Source organism: Camelina sativa, chromosome 14 (assembly GCF_030686135.1).
Source record: "Camelina sativa cultivar CO46 ecotype springtype chromosome 14, ASM3068613v1".
Taxonomy (NCBI): Eukaryota; Viridiplantae; Streptophyta; class Magnoliopsida; order Brassicales; family Brassicaceae; genus Camelina; species Camelina sativa.
In genome coordinates this window covers 10,183,666-10,201,373 of record NC_141893.1, presented here as the reverse complement: position 1 = coordinate 10,201,373, position 17,708 = coordinate 10,183,666, and the positions used below count along the sequence as shown (strand labels likewise).

The following is a 17,708-nucleotide window of genomic DNA, read 5'->3' as shown; positions in this document are numbered from 1 at the left end:
GACCAATTAAAACTTATATTTCTGTTTTGAAATCACAATAACTTTTTAAGTAAAACAAAAAAGTGTGACTATCAAACGCGGTCATTAAAACTCTGTTAGGTTCGCGTCCTTATTGCTAAAACGCTTTGTTTATGCGGTTCTCTAATTCTATGCAACACACTTTATCTTTATCAACGTTTAGAAAGCCTTAATGCAATTATTCACATTCTGTTGAAATCATAATATTCATGACTTGTTCTTAACATGCAAGTTACTCGTTTATAGGAATATATCACAAATTAAAATATAAATTATGTAAGAGAGAAACAACTATCGTTCCCCTCTCTGTTCAGGCGTCAAGCCTCCCTTGCCACATTTAGGACAACTCTTCATACCAAATCCTTGACAATCAAAACATCTGCACATTTTCAAAATCTCAAGTTAACTCATCTTAAGTAGTAATACTCATTGAACTGGAAGTTTTTGACATGATTTTAAAGCTATGTCACAGTGTTAGTTATGACTTACTTCCATCTCTCAAACATATTTCCGTTCTTCTTATTTTTACCTGTTCCCTGGAGGCAAGAAAAGAATGTTGTCTTTATACATCTATATGCTAAACAGGATACAAAGTAGGGAGTATATGCATAAATTTAGAGTAAGAAAGAGTAAAATTAATAGGTATGGTTTGGAAAAAACAAAACAGAATTGAACATACACTAAAAGAGATAGACTCATCACTTGAAGATATTGAGTATATAATAGTGAAGACTAAATTAGTACCTTGCAACCGGGGCACTCAATTGCTCCTTTGGCTCCACAAGTCTCACAACTTTTGAATATCTGTTTATATAATAAACCTTCGAGGAATTAACATTGCAGTGATGTATATAGGTGTTTTTGAATATAGATGTCGTGGAATCTTACCGAACCAAAAGAGAAATTTCCAATTTTTCCCGCAGAAGCTTTGATGGAATCGCGTCGGCCTGAAACAATTTGTCTTTCAAAAGCTTGAATCTTTGGTTCTAGAGATAACTCACTGCAACAAAGCGGAAATTTCAACATTTTTGGAACTCAAAATTGTAAGGTACACATATGTACGTATAATCTATGCATATATGTGATGGTGGAAGAAAACTAAAATGTTTGCTTGGTTGTGGTTTGTGGATATTGAAACGGATCATGTGGAGGGAATATGTTGACTTATCGCATATTATTTCCTCGACAACAATATATGCAGTTTTAAAAATATTTATTTTTGCGTAAAAATACACTAATGCCAACAAAAATTACTTAGAATAAGTCATTACTTTCTAAAATTCAACACACATGTAATGTATAAAATTAAAATCATGTGTCGAGTCGAGTTGGAAAAAAATGAATTTATGTTAACAAAATATAAATTCTCAATTCTGAATATGTTATTATTATTTTTTTTTTTACCACATATAAAGATTTACAAATTATAAAATATTACGTATTTATTTTCTTAAATTTCATCAAAATTTTAATTAACAGTAGGATATTACATTTTAAAAAAAAATAAAGAAAGTAGAAACAGTGAACACGATCCAAAACTAGAAAAGTACGGAAACACCCCTTGTCTGTTCCCAACTTCGGATCGCAGAATGATCGCCTGAAACCATCGCCGGCGTCAGAGAATCACGATCGTTTCCTCCAGAGAGAGAGATAGATTGAACTGTTATGGCGAAATCGGAAAACTCAACGGCTTCCACTTACTCTTCTTTCGCCAAAATTCAACCGTCCAACGATGCGGAGTCCGATTCCGATTCCTACGCTCTCGAGAAGTTCAAGCTCTACGAAACCAGAGCGGTAAGCTTTAATCGATCCGATTCAGCAATTGTTCATCAATGAGTAACATCGCATCAAAATCTATAGGCACTCTCTATATATATGAGGAAATTGTGTTGTTGGAATGATTTAAGGAAACCCTCAGATTGAATTTGCAGGAAGGTTTAAGTTTTTTTTTTTGGTTTGTTTGTTCATTGCAGAGGTTTTATCTAGTTGGGAGTGATAGGAATAAAAGATTCTTCAGAGTGTTGAAGATTGATCGTTCAGAGCCATCTGAGCTTAACATTAGTGAAGATCCCGTTGTATACTCGCCTCAGGAGATCAAGAGTCTGCTTCAACGTATCGCTGAAGGCAATCGTGCCACGGGAGGATTGGCTTTTGTTGCCAAAGTCTATGGAATTGCTGGTTAGTCGTGGGGGAAAGCTCTGTGACTTGTCATGTTTGTATCTTTGGATTTTGTCTTTTGAGCTAAGTTTGTTTTGCCTTGTATTGTAGGTTGTGCTAAGTTTATGGAGTCATACTATTTAATATTGGTGACGAAACGGCGACAAATTGGTTGTGTATGTGGGCATGCGATATATGCTATTGATGAAAGCCAAATGATCAGTGTTCCACATGCAACTATTCAATCTGATGTTGCGAATTCCAAAACTGAACTAAGGTACATTTCCGGGAATTTGGATTGCCCTTTGAAGCTCGGACTTTTTATATGATTTTACGAAGTTCTTTTTGTCTTTCCTTTATATGCAGGTACAAGAAGCTTCTGTCAAGTGTGGATTTGACAAAAGATTTCTTCTACAGTTACACTTATCCCATAATGCAGAGCTTGCAAAAGAATGTTTTATCATCTGGTGAGGAAGGGGTGCCCTATGATAACATATTTGTATGGAATGCGTATCTGACGGAGCCTATTCGATCAAGGTGCAACAACACTATTTGGACACTGGCGTTAGTTCACGGGCATTTTAAGCAGGTATTTGTAGGCTCTTGTGGCTTCACCAATGTACTTCGAGGTTTACCACCAGGAGATTTTTAAATGGGTCTTTATTATTTGGTGGTTTACCCCATTATGCAGATAAGGCTATCGATATATGGAAGAGACTTCAGTGTTACCCTAGTCTCCAGACGTTCTCGACACTTTGCAGGCACACGGTATGAAATCATTCTAATTAGGCTTCTCATGGATGACAAATTCATAGTGACTGTTTCGATTTTCTAAGGACATTTCTTAGTAATATCCTGTATCTTGGAGAACTCTCCTTTTTAATAGCGGCTTTGGGAACACAGTATTGAGTGGCATGAACTCTTTTAGACTACCTTAAATGCTTATATCTATTATTTTCTGTAAAATATATGGCCTTTTTCATTCTGTAAAAGTTTCGTCGCAGTTACTTGAAAAGGGGAGTGAACGATCGTGGAAGGGTTGCAAATGATGTTGAAACTGAACAACTTGTTCTTGATGATGAAGCTGGATCATGCAAGGGAAAAATGAGCTCAGTGGTGCAGATGCGAGGGTCTATTCCACTCTTTTGGTCGCAAGAGGCCTCCAGATTTAGTCCTAAGCCTGATATTTTCTGTGAGAAACTAACGTAACATGCGTCTGTTATCTTTGCTAGACCATTTTAACGTGCATGAGGTTATTGATCTACTTATCTTCTTACGGATGGCTCCTGACTTTTGTATTCTGTTTTTTTTGGCCTCAGTACAGAGGTATGACCCTACATACGAGTCAACCAAAATGCATTTTGAAGACCTGGTGGATCGATATGGGAACCCGATTATCGTGCTCAACTTAATCAAGGTCGATATTTATAATGTCCTTTTTAAGCAAGAGATGGTTATGCCCTTTGTACTTACAGATAAATATCCATGGAAATATGCAGACAGTTGAGAAAAGGCCTAGGGAAATGGTGCTAAGACGTGAGTTTGCAAATGCAGTGGGTTATCTAAATTCGATTTTTCATGAAGAAAATCATCTCAAATTCATCCACTGGGATTTCCATAAATTTGCAAAGAGGTAAAATGGTGAGATTTTTGTCCCCACGTTTAATCTGAACTCACATTGCTTTCTGTTTTCCATGTTAAAGCAAGTCGGCGAATGTATTGGCTGTTTTGGGTGCTGTGGCAAGCGAAGCCCTTGATTTGACTGGATTATACTTCAGTGGCAAGCCTAAAATTATTAAGAAGAAGGCTAGCCAACTTAGTCATGCTAGCACTGCAAGGTGATTGTTGTGATGATACAGCTGCTACTTACTCATATTTGATCAGAAATTTGGTTTGTTTTATAAACTGCCATATGTTATTCTGCGCACTGGCTATAATAGAGATAGTGACTGCAGGGAAACTTCTTTGCGTGATCTAAGAGCTTACTCTGCGGAACTTTCAAGGGGCGAGAGTGCAAATGATATACTTAGCACTCTTGCTAACCGAGAGAAGGAGATGAAGCTAAGCCACCAGAAAAAAGACGATGGAGCTAATTCTTCAGCTCCTCGTTACCAAAGTGGTGTTCTGCGTACTAACTGTATCGACTGCTTGGATCGAACAAATGTAGCTCAGTATGCATATGGTTTGGCTGCTTTAGGGCGGCAGCTTCATGCAATGGGTTTGAGCGATACACCTAAAGTTGACCCTGACAGTAGCATAGCTGCTGCACTTATGGATATGTACCAGAGCATGGGAGATGCGCTTGCACAACAATACGGCGGCTCAGCTGCTCATAACACTGTAATAATACCACTTATTACGTTTGACCAGTTATTCTTCCTTTAAAAAACGATTGCAATGCTTATTCAGTAATATCGTTTAATGGATTATAGGTTTTCCCAGAAAGGCAGGGGAAATGGAAGGCCACGACACAATCTAGAGAGTTTCTCAAGTCTATCAAACGATACTACAGCAATACCTACACCGATGGCGAAAAGCAAGACGCCATAAACTTGTAATATACTTCTCTTTCTTGCACAAACCACTTCAGTTTCTTGCGAAGTTTTATTATTTCTTGTTTGCCAGTGATGTAGCAATAGGATGAAGGCTTTTAGATTAGTTTTTGAGTTATTGCTTCATTGATGATATAGATAAGCAACAGTACTGTGGCATTACCACTATTACCTTAGGCATTACTGATAATGTCAACTACCAATATTGGATTCTCTGAGGAAATGTTGGCTACAAACTGTTTTTTCTTCGTTTCTGTTTTCTTTAGTCCTAGTTACTAATGACTTTTTTCCGAGCAGATTCTTGGGGTACTTTCAACCTCAGGAAGGGAAACCTGCACTCTGGGAGCTAGATTCTGACTATTATCTCCATGTGTCAGGGATTGGAGATGATATTTTCCCAGAAAGCGGGTAAAATTTACATTTAATAAAACCTAATATATCTCAGATTATGGGCTTACTCTTCATTATAGGCAAATAATATTTTGAGTTGGTGCCTGAAACTGGATGTCAGTTCTAACCAGTTCAGGGAATACCAAAGATGTTCAATTAAATAAAGATCATAACCTCTGGTTGCGTATGATATCTAATTCTGGGTCTATTGCAGTATCCAGTCCATTCCTAAACCCATGAGTGGTATTGGAATCAATCTTGCACCAGTTCCGGCTTTCAGAGATGATTTCTCACGGAAGAAGCTGACTTCGTTTGACAAACTGATAGAGCAGACATGCAGTTCAATAAAGAACGTGAGGCTTTGTAGCGAGACAGACCAAAGACCAGGTGGCAACACCGGAAGCACTGGTGTGGCTCCTGATGCAGCGTAATGATCCTCATTTAAAGTTTCCAATTATCCTCATCTTATGACGCGTTTGTTTTTACTTTTCTAAATCCTTTTCTTTTTATTCCTTAAAGGAAGTAGAAAGCTGGTTTATAGTTTAGAAAATAAAATAGATTTTTAGTTCAAACCAAACCATGACTATTTTGAGTCTTCACTTATTTTTCATGACTTTCTTATTTGCAGTGAGATTCAGCTCAAGAGCCCTAATTGGCTGTTTGGTTCAAGAAAGCCCGAAGAGAGTGTCTCTGCCACAAAATCTGGTGCAGACGATAGTGAGAAAGGAGTGACCTCGAGTGAGCGAGTCAACGATTTCTGCAACTTGGACTGGCTTTCTGAGTCCAACGGTCGTCAAGAAGATATCTTTAAAAGGTACTGATTTTCCTTTTCTTCTCTCTGAAATGTATACATTCTTCAGAATGCATTTTTGAAAATTTTAAATTGTGGTTATTATTTGGAAACTCAAATTGAGTGATACCCTCAACTATTGACCAAACCATGATCTAACACCTCAAATGCAAAGTGGTTGTATTCTAAAAATCCAGATTTCTTCTCCATTGCATCAAATCACTTTTGTTGCAATTGTTTTATTTTATAGGTACCTATCGATTACGTCAACCAATGAAGCCAATGGTTGGTATGGTGGTACTCTCCTCGGTGACCAAGATGAAAACAGCGAAATTTACAGACATTACGCCCAGTTCTGTCAGGTTCAGATTCTTTTATCTTCCTAAAACGCATTCCATAAGATTGATGATAGATTGCAGAAACACAGCTCAAAATTCTGTTTATTTTTATGATCCGATTTAAACAGTGCCCAGCGATGGAACCGTTTGAGAACGATCATGAGTTAGAACAGGACTTTGCGGAAGTTGTTCGCATGAACACAGTTGATGTGATGGATATTGGAGAAGACGAAACGGAGATGGAAAAAGCTTTAAATAACTACGCACAGATCGGTAGCGATCTCGGGATCATTCCAATGCAATGCAAAAACTTTGCCGTAGATCCTTGTTGGCTAGCCAGATGGCTCGTCGGAGATGATAAGATCCCAAAGGTTATTTAATCATGAAACCAATAGTTTTGCCCTCAACAACATAACGTCTCACGCCAGAGACACTTCTCTTTTCGTTGCATGTTTGTGAATGTGTTTCATTGTGCAGTTTGTGTAGATATATATATGAAAGGGAACAAACCCAAAGCAATATTTTTGTACCCAAAAAAAATTGTTCGTTTATAATTAAAGCTCACGTATAGTCAGAATATACGAATGATTCAACCCCAGAGGCAAAAACTATCCTTCGCTCTCCTCTACAAAGTTCTCCACTTTCTTTGATACACACTACAACAAATATAAATCTTTTTGGTTTTTGTCTTTTACACTTACAGTAGCATATCTGACTTGGCTGGTAATCTCTTAAAGAAATTGGCAGGTACTGAAGGCATTCTGCTCCTGAACCGTGGATGGCGCAGCATGAACAGCCCGATTATGATTGCAATCACCTGGAATGGTGTGACATAGATAAACACGGCCCAGATCAATGCGAAGACGATGAATAAAGCAGTTGCTCTCGGGTCTCTCCAGCTAAGTAGAGCTTGGATTCTCTCCCCTTGAGTCGCAAGATCGCCTACGACTGTCTGAACTCTACCGCCAACGCTCCTAAGCCGGTCATACCTCATTCTGACAATGTCTGCTGGTCTGCTGGTCGGGAATGTGTCAAACTCCTCGTCAAGCTCGTCTGGATGCGCGTTATCTGCTTGGGACACACGAGCGTCCATGTGAGGTGGGTGTCTTGGTCTGTACCGGTAATTCCACATGCCTATCACAAAGAGGTAGAGGAAGACTGTGGGTAAAATCAGTTCTGGGTAGCACACAAGAATCAAGAACAGAACATGAACAAGGCATGTTGTGATCGGGTTTCTCCATGTGCAGATATCGTTGAACCATTTGCAGACCAGAGTGACCGAGGAGAGAAGCGACATGATTCTGCTGAAATTGGCTTTGCTTCTCCTGAGACTGAACATATGGTAGTCTACATCAAGCATATACTCCACAACCTCTCGTCTCAGCGGTGGCTCGGACCTTGATAGTCTTGTTGCAACTATTTGCATCGCCTGATGCCTAAGCAAGTCGATATGCCTGACCGGTATCGGTTGAATATAATGCATTTTGGGTAACAACGGTCTTCCATATTGTGCCATCATGTTAACAAAGCCGGTGCAGGTGTACCTCAGAGCTAGCTGAAGCTCACCGTTCTTCTTTAGACCACTCGGTGTAAGAACCAGCAGCGGGTAGTAATGAGTGTAAACCCGGTCTGTCTCCAGCGTAGATAACCTGACTCTAACTTTCCCAATTCTCTGGTCCTTCCAGTCACTACCATCATTGACATGACCATTGTCAAAGACTCCAATTGTTATTACGGTGCAAGGGTCATGAACTTCCCAGGTATATTGCTCGTTCCACTTAGGTGTAAGCGCGTCTAAAAGAGTCCTCGTTCTCACCCATTTGTTCCCATATTTCGCCACACAATAGGGATCAGTCATTCTCCCGTCTTTAGCTTTCATAGGCATCAAGTTCCTAGCACTGAGAATCCCAAGCTCAAGAATCCCAATGCTCGGCTTCCTCAAATGCTTTGAAGACGGTTGAAGATCACTGCTGAAATGCGTGGACTCGTCAAGAACATGGTACCCTGCTTCTATACAAACCCGAAGCAGAATCTTACTAGAGAACTTCTCTTTTCTTTTCTCATTCTCTTCCTCCATAGACATTGAGTGTCTCTGTAAGTTAAACCACCGTGGATCAGGCATTTTCCCAACCTCTTGCCTCACCGGGACATCCCTCACGGGTATAAATATCCTCCCCAATATCTCATCTTTCCCTGGACCAATCCTATCATCAACCGAGACCATCACCATATCCTCAAACGGCTCTGACACAACAAACATAAGCTCCTCATGCCACTGAGGATTCATCGTCCGCATCTGAGGCGTCCTCGTCGCTCTCATCTGATTACCCGCGTGAATCTTGACAATCGCATCAGGTACTCTCCCTTTATCAGACGGAACAAGATCCTGAGCTTCCATCACGTGAATTCTCAAGTAATACAGCTTCGGCGAGAAGTAAACTTTGGACCGCGTATTCGAAAGGTTCGAGTGGCTCACACGATGAGCATCAGAATGCCAAGCGTCTGGAAACGACTCGTCCGCTTGAGTTCCCATCCACACAGCAAGCATAACCTCTCCTCTGTTGGTCTTCATCCCTTTCTTATCCTCTAGCCTGTACCACTGTGGAGCCAAAGGACTATCAGGTGGAACTCTAAGAGGAACCTCAGTGAGATCAATCTGAACTCTTCCCACGAAATCATCTTTAGTCAAAAGATCTTTATCTTTCACAGTGACTTCAAGAAGATTAGATTGTAACCTCTCTTTAGAGAAGGCAAAGATCTGTTTCCAGATCGGATTCGAATTCTTCTCCAAATGTTTCGTTAAGCCTTTGTAGTTCCCAAGCTTCACTTCAACGTAAGGATCTAAGCTACCGGAAACATCCATCACGGGAAGATCTCGAGCTTTGACGACGCTCACGTAGAGGTAATGCATCTGCTCGACGAGATCGTAAGTGCTCGAGGTTTTATCTCCGCTGCTTCTGTAATAGTACGATTGCCTCATACGAGCTGCTAAAGGAGGACTGGTTTCAATCAGCTGAAACTCTGGGTTCTGCCTCGGAGGTTGCATCTGCATTACTGCTCCGGGCGGTGGTCCAGGAGCTCTCATGAAATCTGACCTAAACTCCGGTTGGTTAGGGGGAGTAGGATAAGCAGGTTTTGATTGAGCAGCAGCTCCTCCTCCGTGGTGAGCACCGATGGAGTGAAAAGTCCTCGATTCCTTCTCTTTCTTCTTCGTCGGCTTCATCGTCTCCATGTGAATTTCATCTTCAAACTGCTGGAAATGATTCTGATTCTGATTTTGATACTCGTGAGATTCGAATCTCTTGTCCCCTTTCGTCACTTTCTCGGAAAAATCCGGCGGAGGAGAGACGAAATCGCCGCCGCCGTCGGAAGAAGGAGCTGTGGCGTAGATTCGAAGAGCGATATCGCCTTTGATGTGAGAAAACAAACCACGTTTATCTAAAGGATACCTCTGAACATCGGATTCAGATTCGGATAAAGGAACAACGGCGCCGGAGATTTTAACACGGCCGAGAAACTTGCCAGGCTGTTGGTTATCACGGCGGTCGTCGTAAACGGTGACGTCGATAGTTTTGTTGTTCAGACGGTTGTTGAAGTCACTACCGACGTTAAAAACGAGCTTCTCGTTCCACTGAGGGTTTAGATCTTTAAAACGCGTTTGCGTTCTCTGTCGCTGCTCGTCGAACTCAACCTCTACGAACGGACTCGCTGAGCCTTGTCCGTCTTTAGGCATCAAATCGCTCGCGTCTACGATTTCTACTACTAGTTTGCTCATCCTTTGAAATATTTATTAGTTTCTTAATAAACTCGGTGAAGAAGAAGAAGAAGAGAGAGAAAACAAAAACCTCCGGCGAAGAAGAGAGATGAAACTAAGAAGAAAGAAGTATCATATAGCTTGTTTTAGTTTTGATGTTTCGAGGAGAGAGTGTTAAAAGAGGAGTAAAACTCGGGGAACAGAGAAAGAGAGAGAGAGAGGTCAAGAAGACGACGTCATTTTCGTCAATTTCTTTTTTTTTTTTTAATCTTTTAATGATTTTCCCCAAATTTTTAATAAGTATATATATATATAGTTTTTATAATAAAATGGTAAGAAAACAGACAGAAACGAAATTGGGATATTGTCAAGTTGAATAGTTTTGTTGTTTTTTTCTACTCCTTAAGAATATTCTTTGATTTGTATTTGCTTTAATGAATCATTTGGTTTTCTTTTTTGGTTTGAATATATATTGTCCTCGTCGGTGATTCACCAAATTATTCGTACGTATAATGGAATGATTTTATACAAATGGAAAGAAATGAGGAGGAAAAAAAAAAAAAAAAGAGGAATAGGGGGGAGTGAGGTGGAGTAGGGTCACAAGAGACGTACCATCGTTGTCTTGATGGACGAACGTGGTTCTGGTGGTGGTGGCCATTGCTGCTTTTGTTTGCTTATCCTAACATAATTAGAAAGTGGACTAATCTTGTTCTTTTAATTTGGTTTCATTTATTTTATTATATATAGTTTACTACAACAACGACAACGACTATGAAATAAATATTCGTTTTATGTCTACGTGAAATCGATCGTTACCATCATGTGATCTATAAATATATAGGCAGGCAATCATATCAAATGTGAAAATTAACAATAATAACTTTAAATCGTTTTCTCACGGCTGTATGCCACTAAGTATGGTTGAATGATTAATTAAATTTGAAAAAGCGGTTAATGTTTTAGCGATGTTTAGTTTTTGGATGGACTTTATTTGTTCTGAAGCTAGAAAACGCATTTTTGTTTATATGCTTCTGTTAAAATATTAAAGTAATAGAGTACATCATTCATTCAATTTTTTAAGTTTGTATATTAACAAAATATCTATCCGAATTATCATGAGTCACAAGACTCGACCAATTTACCATAAATTAACTGAACAATTAAAAGATTGTGTTGTTTGTTTGGTGAATGAAATAATACTATGATGTATTTATAATAATAATATTTTTTTTTATGTTTGTGTTTATTAACGGGAAAAATGCAAAAAAAATATCCAACTTTCAAATTTAGAACAAATAAATCCCGAATTTTTAAAGTATCATTTTAATCACCAAGTTTAGGCTGACTTTTACATAAAATAGCAAACTTTGTTTGACCATGTCGATTTAGGCATCACGTTAACTCTATGTTAATTCTCGATGACGGTGTTAATTGCCCGTTAGTTCCTACCGTTTAGAAAAAACGACATCGCTTGATTATTTGTAATACGACGTCGTTTTACAAACTGAAGAAACAAAAACCCCCAAATCGATTTCTAGGTTTACAATTCCCAAATCGATTTTAAAAAACCCTAGAAAATAATCTCAAAATTCTCTCAAATTTTTGTGGAATTGTTGCCATGGCGCGGACCCGTGGAGGAGGAACGCGGCTTCCGAATCGACGGTCGCCTCGACTGAAGAAGGCGACAACAAACAAAGAAGCTGAAAGTAGCAGACCTGAACCCGAGACGGTGGAGATCCAATCGGATACTGAGGAAGATCAAATCCCAACAGAGACTGAGGCGTTACCACACACTGATGTGGTTCCTCAACCCAAACGTAAACGAAAGAGGAAGAACACTGGTGAAGATATCGAAGAGGATCGTGAGGCTGTGAGTGGAGACGATTGTGAGGTTGTTGGTGATGACGACCTTGATGAGGTTAGGTATGCTAACGAAGGTAATCATGAAGAAGTTCGTGTAGACCAAGAATGGAGCATTGTAGCTGTTCCAGCTGTAGATGGAGGTGGAGTGGCTGTTCTAGATGTAGATGGAGGTGGAGTGGAAGATAATGATGAAGGAGGTATAGGTGTAGAGGAGGAAAATTGTGAAAATTTTGAAGCCGAGTTTGGACCAGGTGCGAGGGATGACAAGGGAGACGAGAGTGATGCAGATAGTGGAGATGATATATGGGATGAAGAGAGGATTCCTGATCCTCTTTAACACAGTGACGATGATGAAGAATTTGACGACGAAGGTGATGCTCCCCAAGTTGAAGATCCCGAAGAGATATTGAGCTTGGGAAAAACATTCACTGGCCCAAAAGAGTTCAAGATAGGTGTGTTAAGGTACTCTCTCAAGACTAGATATGATGTTAAGCTTTATAGATCTCAGAGTTTGAAGATAGGTGCTAAGTGTTCTGCGACTGATGTAAAGTGTCCATGGAAATGTTATGCTTCTTATGATAAGAAGAAGCATAAGATGCAAGTAAAGATCTACGATGATGAGCATGCATGTGTGAGGTCCAGATTCTCCAAGATGTTGAAGACTACGACAATTGCTTGGTTGTATAGAGAAAGACTGAGAAAAGATCCTAAAATTAGTAAACAACATATGGTTGCAGAGATCAAGAGAGAGTACAACTTTGAAGTCACTGGAGATCAATGTTCAAAAGTGAAGAAAAGAATTATGAAAGAAAGAAAAGTCACTCATGAAGAACACTTTGCACGTATATGGGATTATCAAGCTGAGATCTTTCGATCCAATCCAGGGACAACATTTGAGATCGAGACTATTCTTGGTCCAGCCATTGGCAGCTTACAAAGGTTTTATCGACTATTTATTTGCTTTAATTCACAGAGAGATTCTTGGAAGAATACATGTATGCCTATCATAGGTATAGATGGTACCTTTCTGAAATGGGATGTAAAGGGTCAGCTTTTAGTTGCTGTTGGGAGAGATGGTGATAATAAAATAGTTCCTATTGCGTGGGCTGTAGTTGAGATTGAGAATGATGATAATTGGGACTGGTTTCTTAGGCAGCTCTCTACAAAGCTGGATCTTCAAGATGGCAAAAACATAGCAATCATATCAGACAAACAATCGGTTAGTTAAAGGTTTATTTGTATGTTTCAAACATTATCATGGTTCTTGTCTCAAATCATCTAGTTGTTTACATTTTTCACATTTTCAGGGATTAGTTAAAGCAATTCACGAAATCATTCCACAAGCTGAGTATAGGCAATGTGCTAGGCACATCATGGACAATTGGAAGAGAAATAGTCATGACATGGAGCTACAACGACTATTCTGGAAAATTGCTAGAAGTTACACAGTAGGGGAATTTGGTGGTCATGTGGAAGCATTGAGGAGTTACAATCCAAGTGCTTATGATTCGCTACTGAAAACTAATCCGAGAACAGGGTCTAGAGCATTTTTCAGGATTGGAAGCTGCTGCAATGACAACTTAAACAACCTCTCCGATTCTTTCAATAGAACCATCCGCCAGGCCAGACGGAAACCTTTGCTAGACATGTTAGAAGATATTAGAAGACAATGTATGGTGCGTAATGAGAAGAGGTATGTCATTGCTGGTAGGTTGAAGACTAGATTCACAAAGAGAGATCATGTTGAGATTAAGAAGATGATTGCTGGATCGCAGTTCTGTGAAAGGTGGATGGCAAGGCATAATAAACATGAGATACGATGTGGTGATGTCAAAGTCTGTGTTGATATAAGTGATCGGACATGTGGCTGCAAGAAATGGCAGATGACTGGTATACCATGTGTTCATGCAGTATCTGTCATCATAGGAAAGAAAGAGAAGGTGGAAGACTATGTTGTTGAGTGGTACATAACTAGAATGTGGCAGTTAACTTATGCTGATGGTATTGCGCCTGTTCAAGGCAAGCGTTTGTGGCCAAGAGTGAATAGCCTAGGAGTGTTGCCACCTCCATGGCGAAGGGGCAATCCTGGGCGGCCAAGTAATCATGCTAGGAGGAAATCACAGTTTGAGTCTGCTACCAAGTTATCACGCATGAATCGAGTCATGACATGTTCTAATTGGAAGCAAGAATGACACAACAAACAAGCATGTACGAATCAGAGAGTTGCAACTCCACCAAGAAGAAGAAGGGGTTGACCAAGAAAAGTTCAGGTAAGATTATCCATTGAGTCTTTCAAATTATTTTGATTGGATGAAACCTGATATTTTGATTGAAATCAGGAGCCGAGGGTTATATAGTTTGGACAAGGACAACCATTGCAAGGAGAAACATCTCAGGGAGCTTCTCAACCATTGCAAGGAGAAACATCTCAGGGAGCTTCTCAACCGCCTCAAGGGGCTTCTCAACCGCCTCAAGGAGCTTCTCAACCACCTCAGAGAGCTTCTCAACCATCTCAGAGAGCTTCTCAACCATCTCAGGGAGCTTCCCAAACATCTCAAAGAGGACGGTCTCATCTAGGAGGATCACAAAGAGGACGATCACATCTAGGAGGAGCACAAAGAGGAAGATCCCATCTTGGAGGAGGACAAAGAGGAAGTTCTCATATAGGAGGATCACAAGGAGGAAGTTCACAGAGAGGAGGCTGGGAACCATGGTTTCACTGTTCACAGGGAGGAAGTTCACAGAACTAGTTTGTTTGTTTTTGGATTGTTCACTTATCTTAGAACCAGTTTGAATGTTGCTCGGATTTGGAATGTTTCTCGGTTTTTTTTGTCCAAAACATGTGTGTTGTTTGTTTTTGTCTTCGTATTCCATGATTTATATCATAAGACATGTTTCAAAATAGGCATTCAGACAAAGGTTTACAACACAAAACATAAGGTTTACATTCTTCAATAACCTAACATCAGTTTCTTCTTATCACCTTCCCTAAACAATACATAACCCAACACAATGGTGATAACACAAAACCACACAAAACAGACTTTCAAGCACAATTTACACTTTTGGAGTTCCTTTTTGCTGAAATTTGCTTCTTCCTTCAATTCTTTCATCACAACGTTTAACTCATTGACCTCTGCTTTGGTTTTGCTTATCTCCTCTGCAATAATGGCTAGTCTTGGTAAAGCATCTTCTACTTCTTCAAACACGGCATCTTCAACCCACTTAAACAAATGACTCTAATGTCCAAAAAAAATGACACATAGTTAGCTTCTACTGATTTTATTACCTACGCAAGAGGATTCAAAACACTTACGTCTTTTTTGCTTGTCCATGAGTTGACATCCCGCTTGCTTGCACAACGAAAGAAAGGGCGTCCCGGGTTTTCTTGCGTTTTAGATGTAAAAGTCGTGACCCCTAAGCCACAAATGCACTTCGAAGGTACACCACGCTCACCAACGCCGCATGATGTGATAGAGCTCGAGCTCATCGGAACAGAGAGAGATTTCACAAACTGTTTTTTGAAATCGATTTGGGGATTGTAAACCTAGAAATCGATTTGGGGGGTTTTGTTTCTTCAATTTGTAAAACGACGTCGTATTACAAATAATCAAGCGATGTCGTTTTCTCTAAACGTAGGAACTAACGGGCAATTAACTCCGTCGTCGAGAATTAACAGAGAGTTAACGTGATGCCTAAATCGACATGGTCAAATAAAGTTTGTTATTTTTTGTAAAAATCAGCCTAAATTTGGTGATTAAAATGACATTTTGAAAGTTCAGGATTTATTTGTCCCAAATTTGAAAGTTGGATATTTTTTTAGCAGTTTTCCCAATCACAAATCTATTCTGAATCCATAGATGTCTCGGACCACATGACAGGATTTGCAATATCTTTTTATAAGTTCTAGCATTTATATATATGGATTTTCTTGTTTTTCTCTTTCTCATCCTACATAGTTTACAATTAATTGTTTGATTGTTTTGGTCCCTTGTGTTAGAGTTAAGTATATCATTGTTTGTTTTGTAAACACTTATTAAGTTCATATTACCAATGTTTGTTTTGTAAACACTTATTAAGTTCATATTACCAGTTCTCATTTTTTTTTTCCTTACTAATTGTGAAGTTAAAAAAAAAAGGTTGAAAATGAGGTTTAAGCCAGTTTAGAAAGGAAATGAATGTGTAAAAAAAAAGAAGGGAAGATTACTCATTTCCATTCAAAACATTTACTCATTCAATTAACGAAAATAAAAACGCGGAATTTTTCATTATCTTTAAGCGTATAGACTTTTTTTTTTTTTCTTCTATGAGAAAAGAATTAAAATTTAAATAGAAATAAAGAGAGAGCCTTTTATTTGATTGGATATCTCGTTTTCAAGGAAATCGGTGTTACCGCATCATGAAATCTACAGTACATGGTGTCATGTCCTTTACCCTTAAAAGTGAACCTGTTTTGTTGTAACATCACCAATTGTTTCCTAACCTTTTTTTTAAATGGGTGGATTACAGACTTTTTTCTTTTATTTTTTATAAGGGTATTAGAAAATTTCATACCTTTGGTTGATACATTTCTATAAAGATTCGCACTAGGTTTGATAATTCATACTGTATGTTGGATATGTGATTTTTTTTCTTTTTTTTTTTCTTTTTAAATATCATCGTATTCAGATTTATACTTGAGATTTAATTACATCTTATATTATCCCAAATTGTATGAAAAAGTTTGGCACGCATATTACAAAAAAAAAAATAGATTAAAAAGTCGATTAGGTTTTAGAAATTACTTCGTATTTATTTATTATTATACTGAAATATTAATCAAATTGATATCATTAGTTAATTTGGACGTTCCGTGGAGCGGTGGAGACTACGGGCATCAAACGTTGATCGTTTGTTAGTTAGAGACTTTAAAAAGTAATTAAACAAATCTTAAAAGACATCGGGGTTAGAGATACTCTAGTCAAATACAAAATCTTGTTCTCATCTCCTCATGTTTTGTTTGTCGGCACTCGGCAGTTAAACATTTCATGGTTATAACTTATAACATAGTATTTCATTTTATCAAACTGGTTTTAATATTCTTTTACAAGATTACGTGGCATTTTCTCATAACTCTCTTCTCGAAGTTTGCCTAAATAACTCTTGTTGATTCTTAAGTATTTCTGTTGCACCTTCTAAAATATGTGTTGTTTTATTAAATAGGGTACAAACGATATTGTCCGGTTATAAATAAAGATCGCTAGCTACCCACTTCTTTTTTTTTTTTTTTTTTGGAGTCTTGCTTTTAAAGTCAACAATGTTCTCCTTCGGAGCTAAGGTTCAAAAGTATTTTATATCATTTAATTTTTCGTTTCACTTAACACAATTTTAATGGGGACAACTTTTTTTTTTGCCACCAAAGTCCTCTCCTATCTATTTCTACGAATCATCACCTCTTTAAAGTCTAATTTGGAAGACGTTTCCACGTAATTTGTGGCACACGTCGATCGTGTTGATCTTTCAGCTAAGTTTTTGTATATCCAAACACTTCTGAAATGGATTGACACTAATCGATTCACCAATTCTTACAAACCTTATAAATCCAAAAATAACTATATATTATCACGGTTACTGTGAAGTAGTAAAACAAATTTAGTTTTTACGATGTTGGTGTAATGACACTTCTAGGTAAGAAATAAACTAAAACCTTTAGTAGAGTGGTTTCTCTACTGCATGTATCTCTCCATTGATTGGCAATTTGGCATCAACGACCATAAATTTCGTAAATGAGCATGGGCCTATATATGAGCGAGAAGAGAAGAAAACAAACTAAATGGAGTGGTAAAGAAAAAAGGAATAAATGATAG

At 38.5% G+C, this 17,708-nt stretch overlaps 4 protein-coding genes and 1 pseudogene across 5 annotated transcripts; 2 read left to right on the top strand and 3 right to left on the bottom strand.

Annotated features, from left to right (window-relative positions):
• Positions 1–205: 205 nt before the first annotated feature.
• LOC104740966 (uncharacterized) lies at positions 206–1,215 on the bottom strand. Its single transcript, XM_010461716.3, has 4 exons — positions 907–1,215; positions 763–822; positions 508–554; positions 206–397 (listed from the first exon to the last, which is right to left on the bottom strand). Exons 1-4 carry the CDS (start codon positions 1,042–1,044, stop codon positions 310–312), a joined length of 333 nt encoding a protein of 110 aa, XP_010460018.1. The 5' UTR covers positions 1,045–1,215; the 3' UTR covers positions 206–309.
• On the top strand, positions 1,188–6,824 carry LOC104740963 (phosphatidylinositol-3-phosphatase SAC1). Of its 2 annotated transcripts, none has more exons than XM_087483772.1 (16): positions 1,188–1,812; positions 1,992–2,196; positions 2,287–2,452; positions 2,542–2,764; positions 2,867–2,943; positions 3,180–3,367; positions 3,495–3,592; positions 3,675–3,808; positions 3,879–4,013; positions 4,131–4,515; positions 4,608–4,729; positions 5,025–5,135; positions 5,332–5,544; positions 5,746–5,931; positions 6,158–6,269; positions 6,374–6,824. In XM_087483772.1, the coding sequence occupies exons 1-16, from the start codon at positions 1,684–1,686 to the stop codon at positions 6,623–6,625; spliced, it is 2,736 nt and encodes a 911-aa protein (XP_087339898.1). In that variant the 5' UTR covers positions 1,188–1,683; the 3' UTR covers positions 6,626–6,824. The 2 variants fall into 2 exon arrangements, with proteins under 2 accessions (XP_087339898.1, XP_087339899.1); XM_087483773.1 differs by having other exon boundaries at positions 1,542–1,812; positions 3,180–3,380; positions 3,500–3,592.
• Positions 6,767–10,434, bottom strand: LOC104740964 (multiple C2 domain and transmembrane region protein 6). The gene has a single exon (XM_010461715.3). It carries the CDS (start codon positions 10,018–10,020, stop codon positions 6,943–6,945), a length of 3,078 nt encoding a protein of 1,025 aa, XP_010460017.2. The 5' UTR covers positions 10,021–10,434; the 3' UTR covers positions 6,767–6,942.
• A 1,183-nt stretch (positions 10,435–11,617) lies between these two features.
• LOC104743466 (uncharacterized) lies at positions 11,618–14,117 on the top strand (annotated as a pseudogene).
• Positions 14,118–14,782: 665 nt separating this feature from the next.
• LOC109128869 (uncharacterized protein At1g43920, Chloroplastic-like) lies at positions 14,783–15,352 on the bottom strand. The gene is made up of 2 exons (XM_019236005.2): positions 15,179–15,352; positions 14,783–15,101 (listed from the first exon to the last, which is right to left on the bottom strand). The coding sequence occupies exons 1-2, from the start codon at positions 15,350–15,352 to the stop codon at positions 14,814–14,816; spliced, it is 462 nt and encodes a 153-aa protein (XP_019091550.1). The 3' UTR covers positions 14,783–14,813.
• Positions 15,353–17,708: the final 2,356 nt, after the last annotated feature.